At 43.4% G+C, this 14,558-nt stretch overlaps 1 protein-coding gene across 9 annotated transcripts in view; it reads right to left on the reverse strand.

Annotated features, from left to right (window-relative positions):
- EEF2K (eukaryotic elongation factor 2 kinase) overlaps positions 1–13,698 on the reverse strand; it is a 32,510-nt gene extending 18,812 nt beyond the window's left edge. Inside the window, exons 1-6 of one of the 9 annotated variants that reach the window (XM_051632030.1) lie at positions 6,945–7,076; positions 6,254–6,316; positions 5,840–6,164; positions 3,995–4,045; positions 2,168–2,268; positions 548–608 (exon numbers count right to left, since the gene is read on the reverse strand). In XM_051632030.1, the coding sequence (XP_051487990.1) occupies positions 548–608; positions 2,168–2,268; positions 3,995–4,045; positions 5,840–6,085 (459 nt within the window). In that variant the 5' untranslated portion in view covers positions 6,086–6,164; positions 6,254–6,316; positions 6,945–7,076. Of the gene's footprint in view, positions 1–547; positions 609–2,167; positions 2,269–3,994; positions 4,046–5,839; positions 6,165–6,253; positions 6,646–6,900; positions 7,077–7,102; positions 9,545–10,705; positions 10,729–10,754; positions 10,819–11,167; positions 11,258–13,644 lie in introns of those variants that run through there. The other 8 variants (XM_051632025.1, XM_051632032.1, XM_051632026.1 and 5 more) reach the window with 8 other exon arrangements.
- Positions 13,699–14,558: the final 860 nt, after the last annotated feature.

Genomic DNA, 14,558 nt, shown 5'->3' on the forward strand with positions numbered 1-14,558 from the left:
CTTTAAAGAAGCTATTTAAATCCTCTCTCCAGTTTGGAGTCAGCTCTGTTCTGCCTAGAGAAGGTGGCTTCACAGAACTCATGCTCTCTGCATTTAGGCCTCCACACAGAATGTGCCAAACAGAGCATCACTTCCCCAGACACCAGGCAACTCCAACATCACCAACCCCATGGTTAACTGGGAAGCGACTGTAGCTTCCACCCTCACTGAAAATTCAGTCTGTTTTCACTCTAAGAGCAGAAATTATTTGGAAACACACAAAATAGAAGGACTGTTGCCAGGCAGGATGAGGCCACCAGGAAATGGGAGGGAAATCATTGGGAAAGGAATAAATGTCTCATGTTGCTGATGAGGAAGGGCTCACTCTGGGGAGAAGAGGCTGTTGGGACATCAAAATGTAATGGATGAGCTGAGGAAAAAGAGGTAGGAGAATGACATTGAGACATCAGAACTTCTTATGTGGAAAACATCTAGCTGCCACTAATCAGTAACAGGAAGGAAATGACAAATTTGGCTGCTAAAAACACAAAGGACAATGTAATCTTACTTGTGAAGCCATCTTGATGAGAACTTCATCTTCAACCCAGTCCCCAGTAACTGCATTGTACCTGCAAAATCAGATGATGTGCTACTTAGAAAAAGGCAGAGGGAACCCAACTCCTCCCTATCCTAGCACCTATCCTTTCTTATCTCTAGCTGACTGCTAAAAAGTGCTGCTGCCAATCCAACATAAAAACTAGAATTCTAGTCTCCCCACAACAATCCTACCCTCCTTACTTTGGGTGGGAAGGAAGAAATATGTGTAACTCTTCAATGAGACACTGAATCCTATTGACAATTAACACTTTCTGCTACAGAAGCTGAACTTTGTCAACACTACAAATTTGGCTTTATCTGTTTTGATGTTAGATCTCCTCCGTGATGGCCAGCCAGTACACTGAGGGCAGACAGAGCCATCCCAAGCCCTACACACTGGACAGGTTGTCTCACCCAAAACTGAGCTTGCATAAACCTGCTCCTGGCTGAGGATCTGCCACAGGGCTGTGGGGGATGTGAGCACAACACAGCACCAGCTGTGGCTGTGTAATGTAGTGGGGCCAAGAACTGCCCAACACCCCACCTGAAGGGGAGCAAGTGTCTGCACAACCCTATGGTAGTATGACTATGGTTCTCCCTACCCCCCTAACTCCCAACACAGAAAAAGCCAAATTGAGAACCACAGCTGTTGAGTCACCAACACGATTGTTTCCAGTCTGATTCCCCTGACTTCCCCAAGTACTTCATGCATGCAGGCACCCTGGATACCCCTTATATATTCTGTATCACCCCAATTTGCAGCAGACAAAAGAAGCTGTAATAGGAATATAAGAGCCATCTCTTTTTAAGAGTATTCAAGTAACCCAAAACCAATATTATCACTTTTTTGTATTTCAAAATATGCAGGCTATTTCAGGCCTGTGTGGCTGACCAGGGACAGATGCGAAGGAGTGCGCTGTGTGACAGTGTCACACGACTGGAAGAGAGGGCTCCCCAAACACTGATGCTAAGTGGTAATTAACTGGCCTCAAACTCCTACTCCTTCCACCCAGAAACCTATGTCAGTAGGGTAAATGTTTTGGCAAAGCCTGTGCTAAAGCACAGAGGGTAATTTAAGGGCCAAACTCAGTTTCAGCACGTACACCATGCTGAGCTATTCTGGGCTTTATAAGGATTTAAATTCCAGCCTCATGCAGCAATACTGCATGGACAGGCAACCGTGAAACTGCTATTTTGGGAAATGCACAGAGTGCTACGTTGCTTTTTTTCCTAAACTATTCAAAACTAAGTATGCTGCCTCTTTATTGGAATTCATTTCCTTATTAGATTAAGTTTACAACATTAATAAATCAACTAGAGAATAATTGCTTCCTGTCTGAATGGTGAAGCTCAGAGACTACTTAGGTGGGAGAGAGATAAAGAATGTGACTCTGGTTTGCAGAAAGGTTTATTTTTTTATGATATGGAGTATTCATGTATTCCTGGGAGATACAGTTAAGAGATACTCTAGGCATTATTAAAGTTCTTCAGCCATGCAATGACACATATTCTGCACTACACAATCACAGCCCTTGCATGAATAAGTACGTGCTGTTTAACATCAGCCTTTAAAGCAGAAAGACCCACAGACCTGTAACGAGTGGCTTGTTCTGTCTCAATGTCCTCAAGATGAAATTCTGCCCATGGATCAGGCATGTGTTTAGCTTTCTGAATAGCATGTTTCCAGGTTTCCTGAAGAAGTTACAAACTGGCATGTTATTTACAATCAGTCATAGCTCACAACAGCATTTTCAAAGTACATCAGGATCCCAATGCTACAAAGATGTGCATCTTCACAAGCCCCCAAAGCACTATTCAGAGCAGGGATCAAGTGGTACAGAAGACCACTCTGACATTTCATAGCTTCAAATATATAATAAAACAGCTCAGAAATATAAAGCATCAGGTTTTCAGTTCAATTTGCACCTCCATCAAGTTACTGAGAGTGGAATCTGGTTTATCATATACCAAATACAATTTGCAAAACCTGCTACAATTTGCAAAGATCTCTAACATACACTGTCATGGTAAGTCACACCTAGATAATATTAATTCCCTTTTACTGTTTTGATTTTTAACTTTTTGTAACTAATAGCATATGCTTGTAGTGTAAGCATGAAAAAGTATAGAAGCGATACAGCAATATGAAGGAAGAAAAAAAGTATGTTTTAAAAGTAATTATAACAACAATTCCAGACAAGTAGTTATTTCAATCTCCACCAAGACAACAATAAGATTAAAAATAATAATAATAATAATAAATTTTTAAAAAATCAAATGAGTTTTCTGGAATATAAACAGTCCTTCTCTACCGGACAGTTTGGATCCTTTTCTCTTAACTTTTTGATCTCCTCCTTTTTACACTGTACGGTTCCAAGAGAACTGGAGATAGGATCCTGTGACGTGCCAAGGGCCTTCTGCAAACTGAGCAGCAGAAAAGGCCGCTCTGCACGCTCTGCCAGTAAAGAAGGACTGAGCTCTGAGATTTGCTACTGCCCCTCTGACTGAATTTCAAGTATGCAGAAACAGTAACTTTTAAAATATTGGGAGTTTCTTCCATTGAAACTGACAGCTCAGATGAAGCTTTTTAAAAATACATTATAAAGATGTGTCAGCAATGACATCAAGGAAGTTTTTGAAGCAGCTGAGCTTTTAAATTCTTGACATTTATTTCAGCTGTAAATCTGCGTATCTTCCAAACAATTTAAATGTCCCCCTTTCTGAAAATAAAACCACTAGATGAACATAATACTACAATAAATAAAACAAACTTAGGAGACATGCTGAGAAAGATTTCCTATATCTTTAATAAAAAAATGAAGTTGCCTCAGATCATGACATGATACACATTTCATACAGAGCTGAGAACTTCCATACTTGAATATACATGAAAGAAAGAGGGATACAGAAACAAGTAGACTTGCTTGGTCAGTTATCTGCATCAGATCATTCTTCAGTAGGGTCCCTCTCCAAAAGGTCATCTGTGTCCATGCTAGGTAATGATTTAAATAAATTAATGACTTGTGCCCAATATTTAAATAAACAGAAGTGGGATTTCAAATAAATGGTGCTAACAGCACAATTTTTCTCCTGCTTTATGCATATGGCTGCCATACAGACTAGGCAGATGTCTTGCACTCATTCTGCTCTTGTCAATAGTAGGAAATACTGTGAAGAAATAACTACAGATATACGCTTTAAAAATAAGTGGTTGTTCAGGGTAGAGAACAAAAGATGGGTATTACTTAATTTAACAGATATCTTTTTAACTCTTGACTCGATGACTTTTATGGGCTGAGGCAACCAGTTCTCCCAGACAATAATGGAAAAAAAAAAAAGGCCATAAAAGGAAAAACAAAACAGAAAAAATCTTAATAAATCTATGAGATATGGTGTTCACATTTTCTTTTTAACCTACCCGACTATGGTCAACCACAGAGCCGTGCTTAGAGCGATGCTGTGTGTCATTCTAAAAGATGCACGAGAAAAAGTAGGAAAATACATGTGGTAAGACAAACGATTGACCAAGAGTATCTGTTCTCTTTGTTAATTAAAAAAAAATTCCACTTAAAAGCCACTCTTCAATTTATCTTCCTAATTTAAGTTCATTCTTAATGAACTCAGAATGCCATTAAGCAAACCTACTGAGGTAAGTTGGCGGTTTTTAAATCGAAAATGTGTTAAAAGGGTCTTGCCTACTAACTAGCTAATTAAACATCGCTGAGTTCTGTTTAAAGGCAGAGTGTTAACAGTAATTCTTCCCACTGTCTCTGCATTTCATTATCAATGGCCCATGGTGCCATTATCTTTGGGATCTGACAGGTAGGCGCTGATCAGATCAGACTGTAGTGGCTTTTAAGATGTTATCAGTCCTGGATATCTGCTTCACTCCATGTAGGAAGTCACCATTTCTACAGCTTAAGCAGCAGATGGAGACTTGCTTGCTTCACATCTCAACCCAATGCATTCTGGCTGTGATAGGAGCTAAAATGCCACATAAATGCATTGTGAAGCACAAACCATGGTCAAATATATTGTGCAGAAGCAACATGCTAGCAATTTTGATTTCTTAAGTCCTTATTAGTTTTACCTCAGGCCACGTGACTCAGAACTCACACTGCAAACCAAGAGGCAATATTTAGTACATGCTAAAACATACACACAAGTTTACACTACACTCCCTATCAGGTCTTAGCTTGCTTAGTACAGCAAACACTAAAATCTGTCCCTTTGTCTAAACTAAATTTTTACTCTTCATCTTCCTTAGAACATGTACCTTTTAATATTTCTATTCACTAGCCTTTGTAAAATCTTACCGTAGACAAGACAGTTTCACTTTTAATGTGTTACTTAATATGTTAGCTAACTGAAATAAAACCCTCTGGTATCTCTTCAGGAATAAAGTATGCATTAGGCATAACAAAGATTTTAGAGTATCTATTTAAAAAAATGTTAATATTTATAACAAGAAATGTGTTAGTAAAATACACTAAATCCTAGCCTAGACAAAATTTAAGAGATATGCTAGTTTAGCACAAATAGTGCATATTTGGAATAACCTACGGCCTGAAAGTCACTTGCATTATTGAGGCTCCATTGCCTGTGGGTTGGTCTCCCTTTGCCTGGCCTGATCTGTGCAAAAGGAGCTGACTGTAACAGGACACACTGCCAAGGAAGCACCACATATGGTCCCTCTGACCTCTCTGCAATGCTATGATTGTTGCTTATTTTGAAAAGGTTAGATACTGCTCGAGTGCACTGACAGGAACTACTGCCAGTGTGACACTTCATGCCCAAGCACAAGAGTTAACATGTTCCTTCCCTAAGAAGGAACCAAAACTGAAAAATCTATCATTACAATTTTACAATTTACATTTTTTTGTCCAAATAAAAATATTATGGATTGTTAACTCTGCTTGGCAAAACCCACAACAAATTATCTTCTCCCAGCCCCCAATTTAGCTTACAGTAAGTACAACCTCTTAAATCTCCCAATCAGTGTAACACTTTTTAACAGTTTGATCATAACCATCTGAATTCTGCTGCCTTTGTAGATGAAGAGCTCTCACTGAAGTAAAAGGGACAGTAAGCAATTCAATGGCAGTGTCAGACTATTGGCTTAATGGAATTAACTGCAGGTCTGGAAAAAATAGATTATTTTTTAATTGAAAAGTGTTAGTTAAAAGAGAGGAAGCAGTTAGAGAATCTTTCATGCAAACTAAGTAAAACCAAAACCATATTGAAGGCTGGAGCTAATACTTACCTTAAAGCTAAACGAGTTTCTAGGAGACGAGCTTGAACTGTACTGCTCAGTTTTTGCTAAGTTACTGTAATAATTGTCAACTTTGATACTGGTAGACTTGATAGAAACTGGATCATCAGTTATTGGACAGATAAAATAGTTGTCTTCATCATCACTATCAGCATCAAGATAATTTCCAGAGTTCACTGTAGTCGATCTAGCATTATCAATCCCTTCCATACGAAAAATAAGGTCCTCGTCTGCCATGTTTGTGAGATGTTGGTTTAACTCCTGCAATGATTAGAACAGCCACTATTCCAATGCACATGCAAATGGAGGGAAGAAGCTGTGTGGGAGAGGAAAAAAAAAGAGGTTGTTATTAAAAGAACAAATAATTTGCATATGGCTCTATGAAAACGATCCCCAAATACCTACATGCTCTTTTGAGAACTTCAGTGCTAGAGCTGAGTTTCTAGAAGGCAGCCAGTTTTTTAATTGCTACAAGATTGAGAAAAGAAGATGAAAGTATAGAATGATACTATAAAATCTGAGGAACTGCAAACAGCACCTGCTGTCTGTGGCTCACTTTTATTAGTGTTCCAAAGAGAATAGGTAGAGTTTGGCTTCTAGTGAGTCCTAGCTCCAAAGTAAATAAAGCAAATTGAAAGAAAAAACAAGAGTGCAAGGCAGAGGGGTCATGGGTTTCTTAACATCTGATCTACTCTAAGACAAAAAGGTGGCAAATATTTCACAAAGGCAACCTGACACATTAACCAATTTTAGAGTAAACAATATAAGGAGTTCCAAACAGGTATCAAAATTTCAGCTCTGCTCAAGCTCCCACCTTACCATAGCTTTTCCAAATCAGTGACACCACTTTCAGGAAGGCAGAGCACAGGCACTGTACAGCCTGACTGCTGCAATAAATGTGTTATAGCAAAAGACAGAGGAATCAGGGAACTATTTTTTCGGAAGCTTGGGCTCCTCCCCTGGAATTGTACAAAAGGAACATGCCCAGCAGCCTCCACCCAAGAAACAGTTTGTGATGATTCATCAAATCTTAAACAGAAATAAAATCCTACAGGGCCACGCTACGGAAGGTCAGGATGTGTCTTTCACATGTTACCAGCCATAAAGTTGCAAACAGTTGACAGCAGAACGTCAGCACTGACTGTCAGAAGAGCTGGCCAGTTTCTAGAGCTGTGAAGTCTCCCCCTTCCACCCCACGACACAGCTTCAGCAAAGAGGCTTCTGAAACACAAGCAGAAGGCAAAGGATATACACCTGAGTAGGAAACTGGTGCCTGCCCGCACTTCTTGGCAGCAGGCTGCCGTTGCAATCTGCCAGGCTATTTCCTGGATCTGCTTGTACTTAAAGCACTTTTTTTCCCCTGAACTCTTGTCCTTTCCCTGCTGAGCCCACTTGCAGGATCAAGAACACATCTATGGAGGCTTCCAGCTATTGAGGAAGGTATGTAGAGCCAGAGTGGAGCAGGTCCACGAGTCATCTACTACCAGCTGCTTCAAAGAGCAAAGACACCTTCACAGAACAACAATCTGCATCTATTCACATGTTTTTCTAATTGCTGATAGTTCATATTTTTAGAAACTCTGTTCTTATTAATTGCACTAACTCTTGGTTTCACAGTGTCCTGGTTTTAGCCAGTCATGTCCCAAAGTCTCTGCCAAATTTAATGACTTTCTATAATTACTTCAACACCAAATCGCACCAAAAGCTCAGACCACACTGAGGAGAGCAGACAGACTGAAGTGAAATGACTTTTCTGCCACACACTTTTGTTAATTGTTTCTTCTATTGAGAGTACAACCACATACAACTGATTCCCCTGTGACTGTATCCTGGTTGGAGCTTTCCAGGTCACTCCACTGTTTCCTGTTGCATTTTTATTCAATGCTGAGGTCAATCAGCAAATCTGATCACAACCAAGCTGACAGCAAAGAACAAACTGTCTCATTAAAACTCACCAGGATAATCCAATGCCTGGAAAAGACCCCAGTGGGTATCAACAAAGCACAGTCTCTTCCCCACAAGTTATTCTTTAGCTCTATGCATTTTCAGCCTTCTTTCTGCATTAAATAGTACCAGGTAAATACACTCCTACAGCAGTATTCATAGCTGCAGACCTTAGACCACAGCTACTGAGAAGATAGTCACCACAGAAACTGTGCCTTAACAGATGTCAGCTTTCACCAGTACTATTATGTTGTTGGTTACTTCCTTTCTGACAGAGGCAGCATTCCCACAGCTCAGTTAGCAACACAGATAGCACCAGAACTCCACCTGCATCAGGCAACATAAGCTACAGCAAACCACTGCTGAAGGAGCCACCTCATCTGACTGTAAACTGAAGCAGCCTTGGAGCATTCATAAAATCTGCTCTTCTAGCAAAGACCATGTAAGAGTCATCATTTTTTTAAAGATGCAGTAGTATGTAACTGGGGAAGTATATGAAGGGGAAGATATCCTGAGCTGCCACTATTCTTTTTACTGTGATCATCTTACTACAGTCTAACAAGTATTTGAGAACATTAACCTCTACTGTTTGTCAGCACAAACAAAAAGCAGGTGTAAAACGATCCTTCAAGTATGAGACTAACTCCAGGATATAACGTAGCACTGGACTAGCCTCGTTACCACAATTTCTGTCCTGCACTCATTTCTACTTCTGCAGCCAAATACTCATCAGTAGATCCATCAGGTCTGAGACGATCCAAAAAGAAGCAGCAACAGGAATGCAGGTTTATGCAGCAGTGATTTCAAACATTCATGAGATTTCTGAGACTTGCTGTGTAAATGAAACATAGTCATATAAATCGGTTTGTATGTAAAGCTAATAGTGTTTATAAAATGGTCAGTTTTTCTTGGAACCGTACTTCTTGTAAAGAACTTCGGAAGTGTATTTACTAAAAAAACATCCTCGCATAAAGTTTTTAAAACTTAATTCAATAACCAAACTTTAAACTCAACAAACACTGCCCAAACATCACAGTTAACTGGACTAAAAGCCTTTCAAAAAAGCCCAAGCTTCATCCCAAAGCATACATTCTGTGCTTTTGCATCATGGCATAAAGCCATACTATCCAGGATCCCTCCCTTCTATTGCTGCTGTTTTCATAATTTAGTCTTTAATATCCATTACAGAAGCTTTCCTAGGGTTAAGCATCCCAGTCAGTCTACAGAGAAGCTAGTTTCCAAGCCTGCATTATCACACACAACATGTAATTTAAACTACCCACTCCAATCTACTTGGAAAATGTACCCCATTTTTCTAATCAACCTTGTACTATGTGATTCAAAACAGAGATAATCTAAAATACAGTCAATTACTAAATCTGTTCAAGTCTCTATTATTTTTGGCCTTTTCCAATGCCTGTCTGAAGTATTTATCTGTCTCTTTCCTTTATACACAAGAGCTACACCACCAGGAGGGGCAGGTGAGTTGCAAGAACAATCCACTCTGTTGCCGAGCTCAATGCATATGCAGAAATAAACAGAAGGGAGAATTCACATCACAGTGCTGGTAAAACACGATTTGTTTCTTGTAGGGTGTCTGTTGTTATGAAGCACTCCTGGTTTGGCAAGACGTTTGAGCAAGACCCGCAGGTGCCTCAGAATTGAAACCTGCCTTAATTCGTCCTGAAGAGCTGAGCAACAGGAATGCTCTACTCTAGTCAGCACAAGAAGAGACAACTGGAGCATCTCCAGCTACTTCTTAGTGGCTGTTTCAGCTCAGACACAGCCTCTGCACCACTTCAGCACAAGGCATGGGAATAAGAACTGCCCTAGAACAGAGGAAGTCCCACTTTCTCTTGTAGAGAAGCATTAAAGCAAGAATAACCTTCCTCCCCAGTATAATACTAAATCCTTTTGGTTTAATACCACACCAGCTAAAGCCATTTAGCAGGATACCTGTTAACAGTAACATGCAGTTCTTTTAAGAGATAAATAACTTTTTTTCAGATTAACGTTCTTCTAAAATACAGAATTTGAAATTTAACCTAAGCAGCGATATAGACTGTGCACCTTATATTATTATCTTTGTGTACTGACACAAAGCTACGTAACATGGTCCAGAACAACCCCACTACTACATTCACATCCTGTAGCACATGACAGAATTACTGTGCTTTCCCAACAATCAACCCACCCTTGTAAAGCAAATGTTTATTCTCATCTGCAACACACACTGGCAAGAAAACAGGTTTAGTGAGCCAAGGTAACAGCTCTGATTAAAAACAAGATTAAAAACCCCATAAATGTCTCAACTCACGGGCTACCTTTGACAAACCTGGTCTTACCAAGTACATATCTTCTACTGAGAAGCTCTTACTTCAGGTCGCCTCTAGTACATCACTACTGCAAACACCACGGCACAAATCAGATCCAGTTTGTCTGCAAGCACAGCTGGGATCATGCACTGCATTGGAGTGTTAGAGAGCAACAACGCAAAATTTATCAAGTAAATGGGAGAGTTTGTCTGCTCCAGCTCAGAGTATGAAGCATTTGAGACTCAAAACCCTGTGCAAGGAAACACACCTGACCTTCAAACACAAAAATAGCTTTTAGAGTTGCAAGCAGTAAAGCACAGAAATTACCTTTTCAAGTTCACCCCTCTGCCAAATATGCAAATGAAGACTAAGTTAACAATAGCCAAAATACTAAGGTATAAAATGACAGAAATTTTCAAGGTAACTTTAAACTGTCCTCCCATTGCTATTTACAGCCCTGTTATTTCAACTGGCTTTAGATACACTGAACTATTAACTATCACTAACTTTTCATAAGCATTTTCTTGGTACTCCATGTTGTTAATCAACTCGATGGTTTAAACATCTGAGACATTTGAAAAATTATCCAAATACGAACATCCTACATGCCATCCCAGCCGTCACCTTGTGCTCAGCTAACCCTTCACCTGCCCGGGCTTCACAGCTTCTGCCCCAGATCACTCTGCACACACCAGCCCCGCTCTCCTCTTGGCCTGCTCTACAGTTAGGAACAGGGTTTCAGAACTTTTAAACTGGGCGTGCCCTAAAATTAATTGCACTGCCCTAGACACATATATGGATGAAACCACTCTCTCCAGGCGTAAGCGCAGGAGTGTTGCCCAGCACAAGAATATCAGGTTGCCATTTACAGGTCACCGCAGAAGCTCACGGCTTGGCCACCGGCCTTTTAAAGTCTCTAGCCGCCAAGATGTTCACCATTTTCTGTCACCAAAAACGCCCACTCCGCCCCCCGCACTCCACCCCGCCGGCAGCCTGCCGACAGCTTCCGCGGCCCCGAAACCCCCGCCGGCCTTGGCCCCGGCTCCGCCACGGCACCTACCGGGTCAGCGCGGCCCCGACTCGCACCCCCCGGCTGCAGGGCGATCCCGCGGCCACCGCCCGCCCCGCGGCCGCCGGGCGCGCAGCCGCCCTGCTGAGGGGAGGCGCGCGGGGCCGGCCCTCACCTCCCGCGCGCCCGCCCCGCGCCCGCCCCGGCGCGCCCCGCTGAGGGGGCAGAGCTGACAAACACTTCACTCCTGCGGGAAAAAAAAAAAAAAGATGAAATTTTGAGGAGAAAACCCCCGATTAGCAGTGTTAGGCCTTAGAGGTGGGGGGATTCCGGGGAGGAAGAGAAAGCAACTGCGTTAGAAACCCACGTGAAACCAGGTCTCCTCGAGAGGCAGCGACCACGAGGCCTGTGGAGGCTCCGAGCGCTTCAGATTGGCCTTTTCTGCTCCTTTAAATGGCACAGCGCTCCATTTCCCCCTGAGAAATGGCAGGATTCTGCACCAGATTTCAAGTTCCAATGGCTAAGGATTTCCTCAAAGCACTCAACATTTGCATTCTTCCTAAAACACTGGCTTTCTGGATTGAAAAAGCCCATGTTAAAGCTTTTCCTCAAACTAGAATTTGTGGAATATTTAAGCAAAACTCCTTATCCTTTAATGGGTTACATGGAAATGAACATAAATAGGTCCTGGCTTAATTGCATGACATGGCAGCCTGCAAAGAGTCTGCCATTTTTACTCCTGTTGAAGGTCTTACTCATGCAAGTAATCGTCCTACTTACCATGAGTAGGGGTTAAAAAAAACCAAGAAAAAACAGTCTGGAACATGTATATCCTTTTTGACAGACAGATGGTCTCATTTCTTGTGGCAACACTCACAGAAGAATGCGCAATCCCTGTGCTCTCCGAAGAAGGAGGCAACAGAGAGAAGTACTGCAGCAACACTAGTGCCGAGATAATCTTTGAGAGGGAGATTACTAATATTTAATTAAAAATGCACAGAGCAGATGCTCGACTCTGCCAGAAACACCCTCTCACCACCAGTGTTACTTACATAAATTAAACTGTAGCTTAGCTTGGGGACTGGAGGGAGCAGCACACGTGAGCATGAACACTGCCTGCATTTGAGGCTATCTGTAATTTTGCTGCCATTTCCAGCTCTATGCTGAGGATTCAGACCTTGTTTGAGAAGATAAAGCAGAGATTTGACTGACCCCATTTCATGCCACTACCTACAGTCATATTTCTGGGTAGCCTAAAATTCCTGCAGGGTTTCAGCTCAAATTAAACACATTTACAACATTTGTGGTTTGTGCAGAGAACCTCTGAGGTCCTCTTCATCTCCCAGCTGCATATCACTCTTATAAATATTAACAGCTGAGTGGTTTGACCCCATCAGCACCAGGATGTCTATCTCCCTATTCCTCATTCCTCAGGGAGCTCCTGAGGTCCCTGGATGCACAGCAGGGCCTGGGAAGAGGGCAGACTTGTCCTGGTGGAAGCCAGATGCCCAGTTCCCACTGCATGAAAATGTGTTGATAATGGCTAAAAAAAAATATCACCACCTGTTATTGTAGGCTGCTGATAACAGTGGAATACTGTAACTGGTGTGAGATATGAGCCCAACTGAGCACAGGAGTAACTGGCTTTGAACTCAGGTAAATACAAAGCATTGCTTTGGACTAAATGTATGTATGCTTTGGCACACAGCTGTATTATGATATATATGCCCATGGGGAGTGTACTGCTGTATTAGGAAAACAGTTTAAGTGATATCATCTGAAGCTACACACATTTCTCATGCCTTTAAATAAGCCAGCTCTAGCAGCCTGATGCAAGGGTGTAGTTATTTTCAGGTTTAAGTCTCAGGCTTCTCTATAACATTTTCTTAAAAGAACAATCAGTGATGATGAAAAAGTGCTTCATGAAATGCTAAAGATGTATATTGAAATTGGATATTAGCCCATCCATGCGGCATCTTCTAGTTCTAGTTTCCTATTTAGAAGTTACTTATTATATCCTTACCACTTGAGGAGTTTGATTTACATTTCTTTTTTGTTTGAAAATATTTACATTTAAATGGCAATTCGAGACCTGAAAGCCTAGCATACTGTTCTTCAATTTGGTACATCAGCCCTGCATATGTATTTTTCCCAGAGCACTGCAGCTCATAAAGTTCCAATATCCTCAAACTGCTGTTCTAGGGAACTGGGGTTTTTGAAAAGAAAAAGAAAAGCCCAGCTTAGGTGACAGTAACATTCAGAGCAATTTTATTCTGCATTCATTTGAAAATCCAGATGAAAATCCACTTCATCTGTACTGTAGGTGTGTGTAACATACATTCATAAAACCTCCTGGAGCACCAGCACATGACTTGAAACTGGAAGGACAGCAATGGTAGACACCATTTATCTGTGTTGTTTTAACTGCACAGTATTTAGTCTTGATGTTTTCAGTTCTGTCCAGTAAGTAATGATACAAATTCCTCCTGCAGGCCTCCCAGAATAAGAGAATTTGCCTTCCTACTCACCAGTGACAGCCTCAATCTGGCTCTGGTTGCCCAACCCAGCTCCGTCATTGAAGTGGACAGGAAAGCAGCTGCTCACACCGTGCCCGGAGCAGCAGCAGGGAAGCAGGCACCCCAGCAGGACGAGCTGTGCACAGGCGGCCCGGCCACCAGCTGCACTTTGCACCAGCCTCTGCGGCTCCGTCTTGAGCAGCACCCAGATGAAGGCGGCCAGGGGCCTCCCATGCTGGGTGGGAATGGTTCAGCTGGAGACACATTGTGATGGCAAATCCGCAGCTGGCGGGGAAGGTCACTGGCGCCGTGCGGGCTGTGCAGCTCCGCGGGCAGCACCGGGGCAGCCGCGGCCCGGGAGGCTCCGAGGGGAGCCGGGGGGAAGGCAGGGCTGGCCCGGCAGGGAGGTGTGCGCAGACGTGCTCTCACAGCTGCAAAGGCACCGCAGAAGCGCTGCCCTCGTCCCCGCGTGGCCACGGTGAGGACATCCCGGGAGTGGCAGGCCCACGCCGCCGGGCACAGCCCTCCTGGAGCAGCTGGTGCTCCACAGAAGCGCTGCGCCGGGGAGCGAGCCCCGGGCCCTGCCGAGGCGCCGGGGAGCGAGCCCCGGGCCCTGCCGAGGCGCCGGGCGCTGCCCGCGGGCACAGCCGGGGCCGCCTCGGCCTGCCCGGGCCAGGGGTCACGCGGGCGGCTCCCGGGCCACGTGTGCAGCCCGCGCCGGGCGCGCGGCAGCGGCGCCACCTATCGGGCGCGCGCGGCCCCGGGGCTCGTGTCGGGCCCGGCAGAACCGGCAGCCCCGGCAGCCCCGTCCCGGAGCTCTCGGCCGGGAGCGGGGGCCGCGCCCACTGCAGCGGTTGCTTTTCCCGGGCAGGGCGGTGCCGGAGGCCCGTGCAGGTGCGGTGGGTGGGGAGAGCGGCGGCGCCGCC

Source organism: Apus apus, chromosome 14 (genome assembly GCF_020740795.1).
Source record: "Apus apus isolate bApuApu2 chromosome 14, bApuApu2.pri.cur, whole genome shotgun sequence".
Lineage (NCBI taxonomy): Eukaryota > Metazoa > Chordata > Aves > Apodiformes > Apodidae > Apus > Apus apus.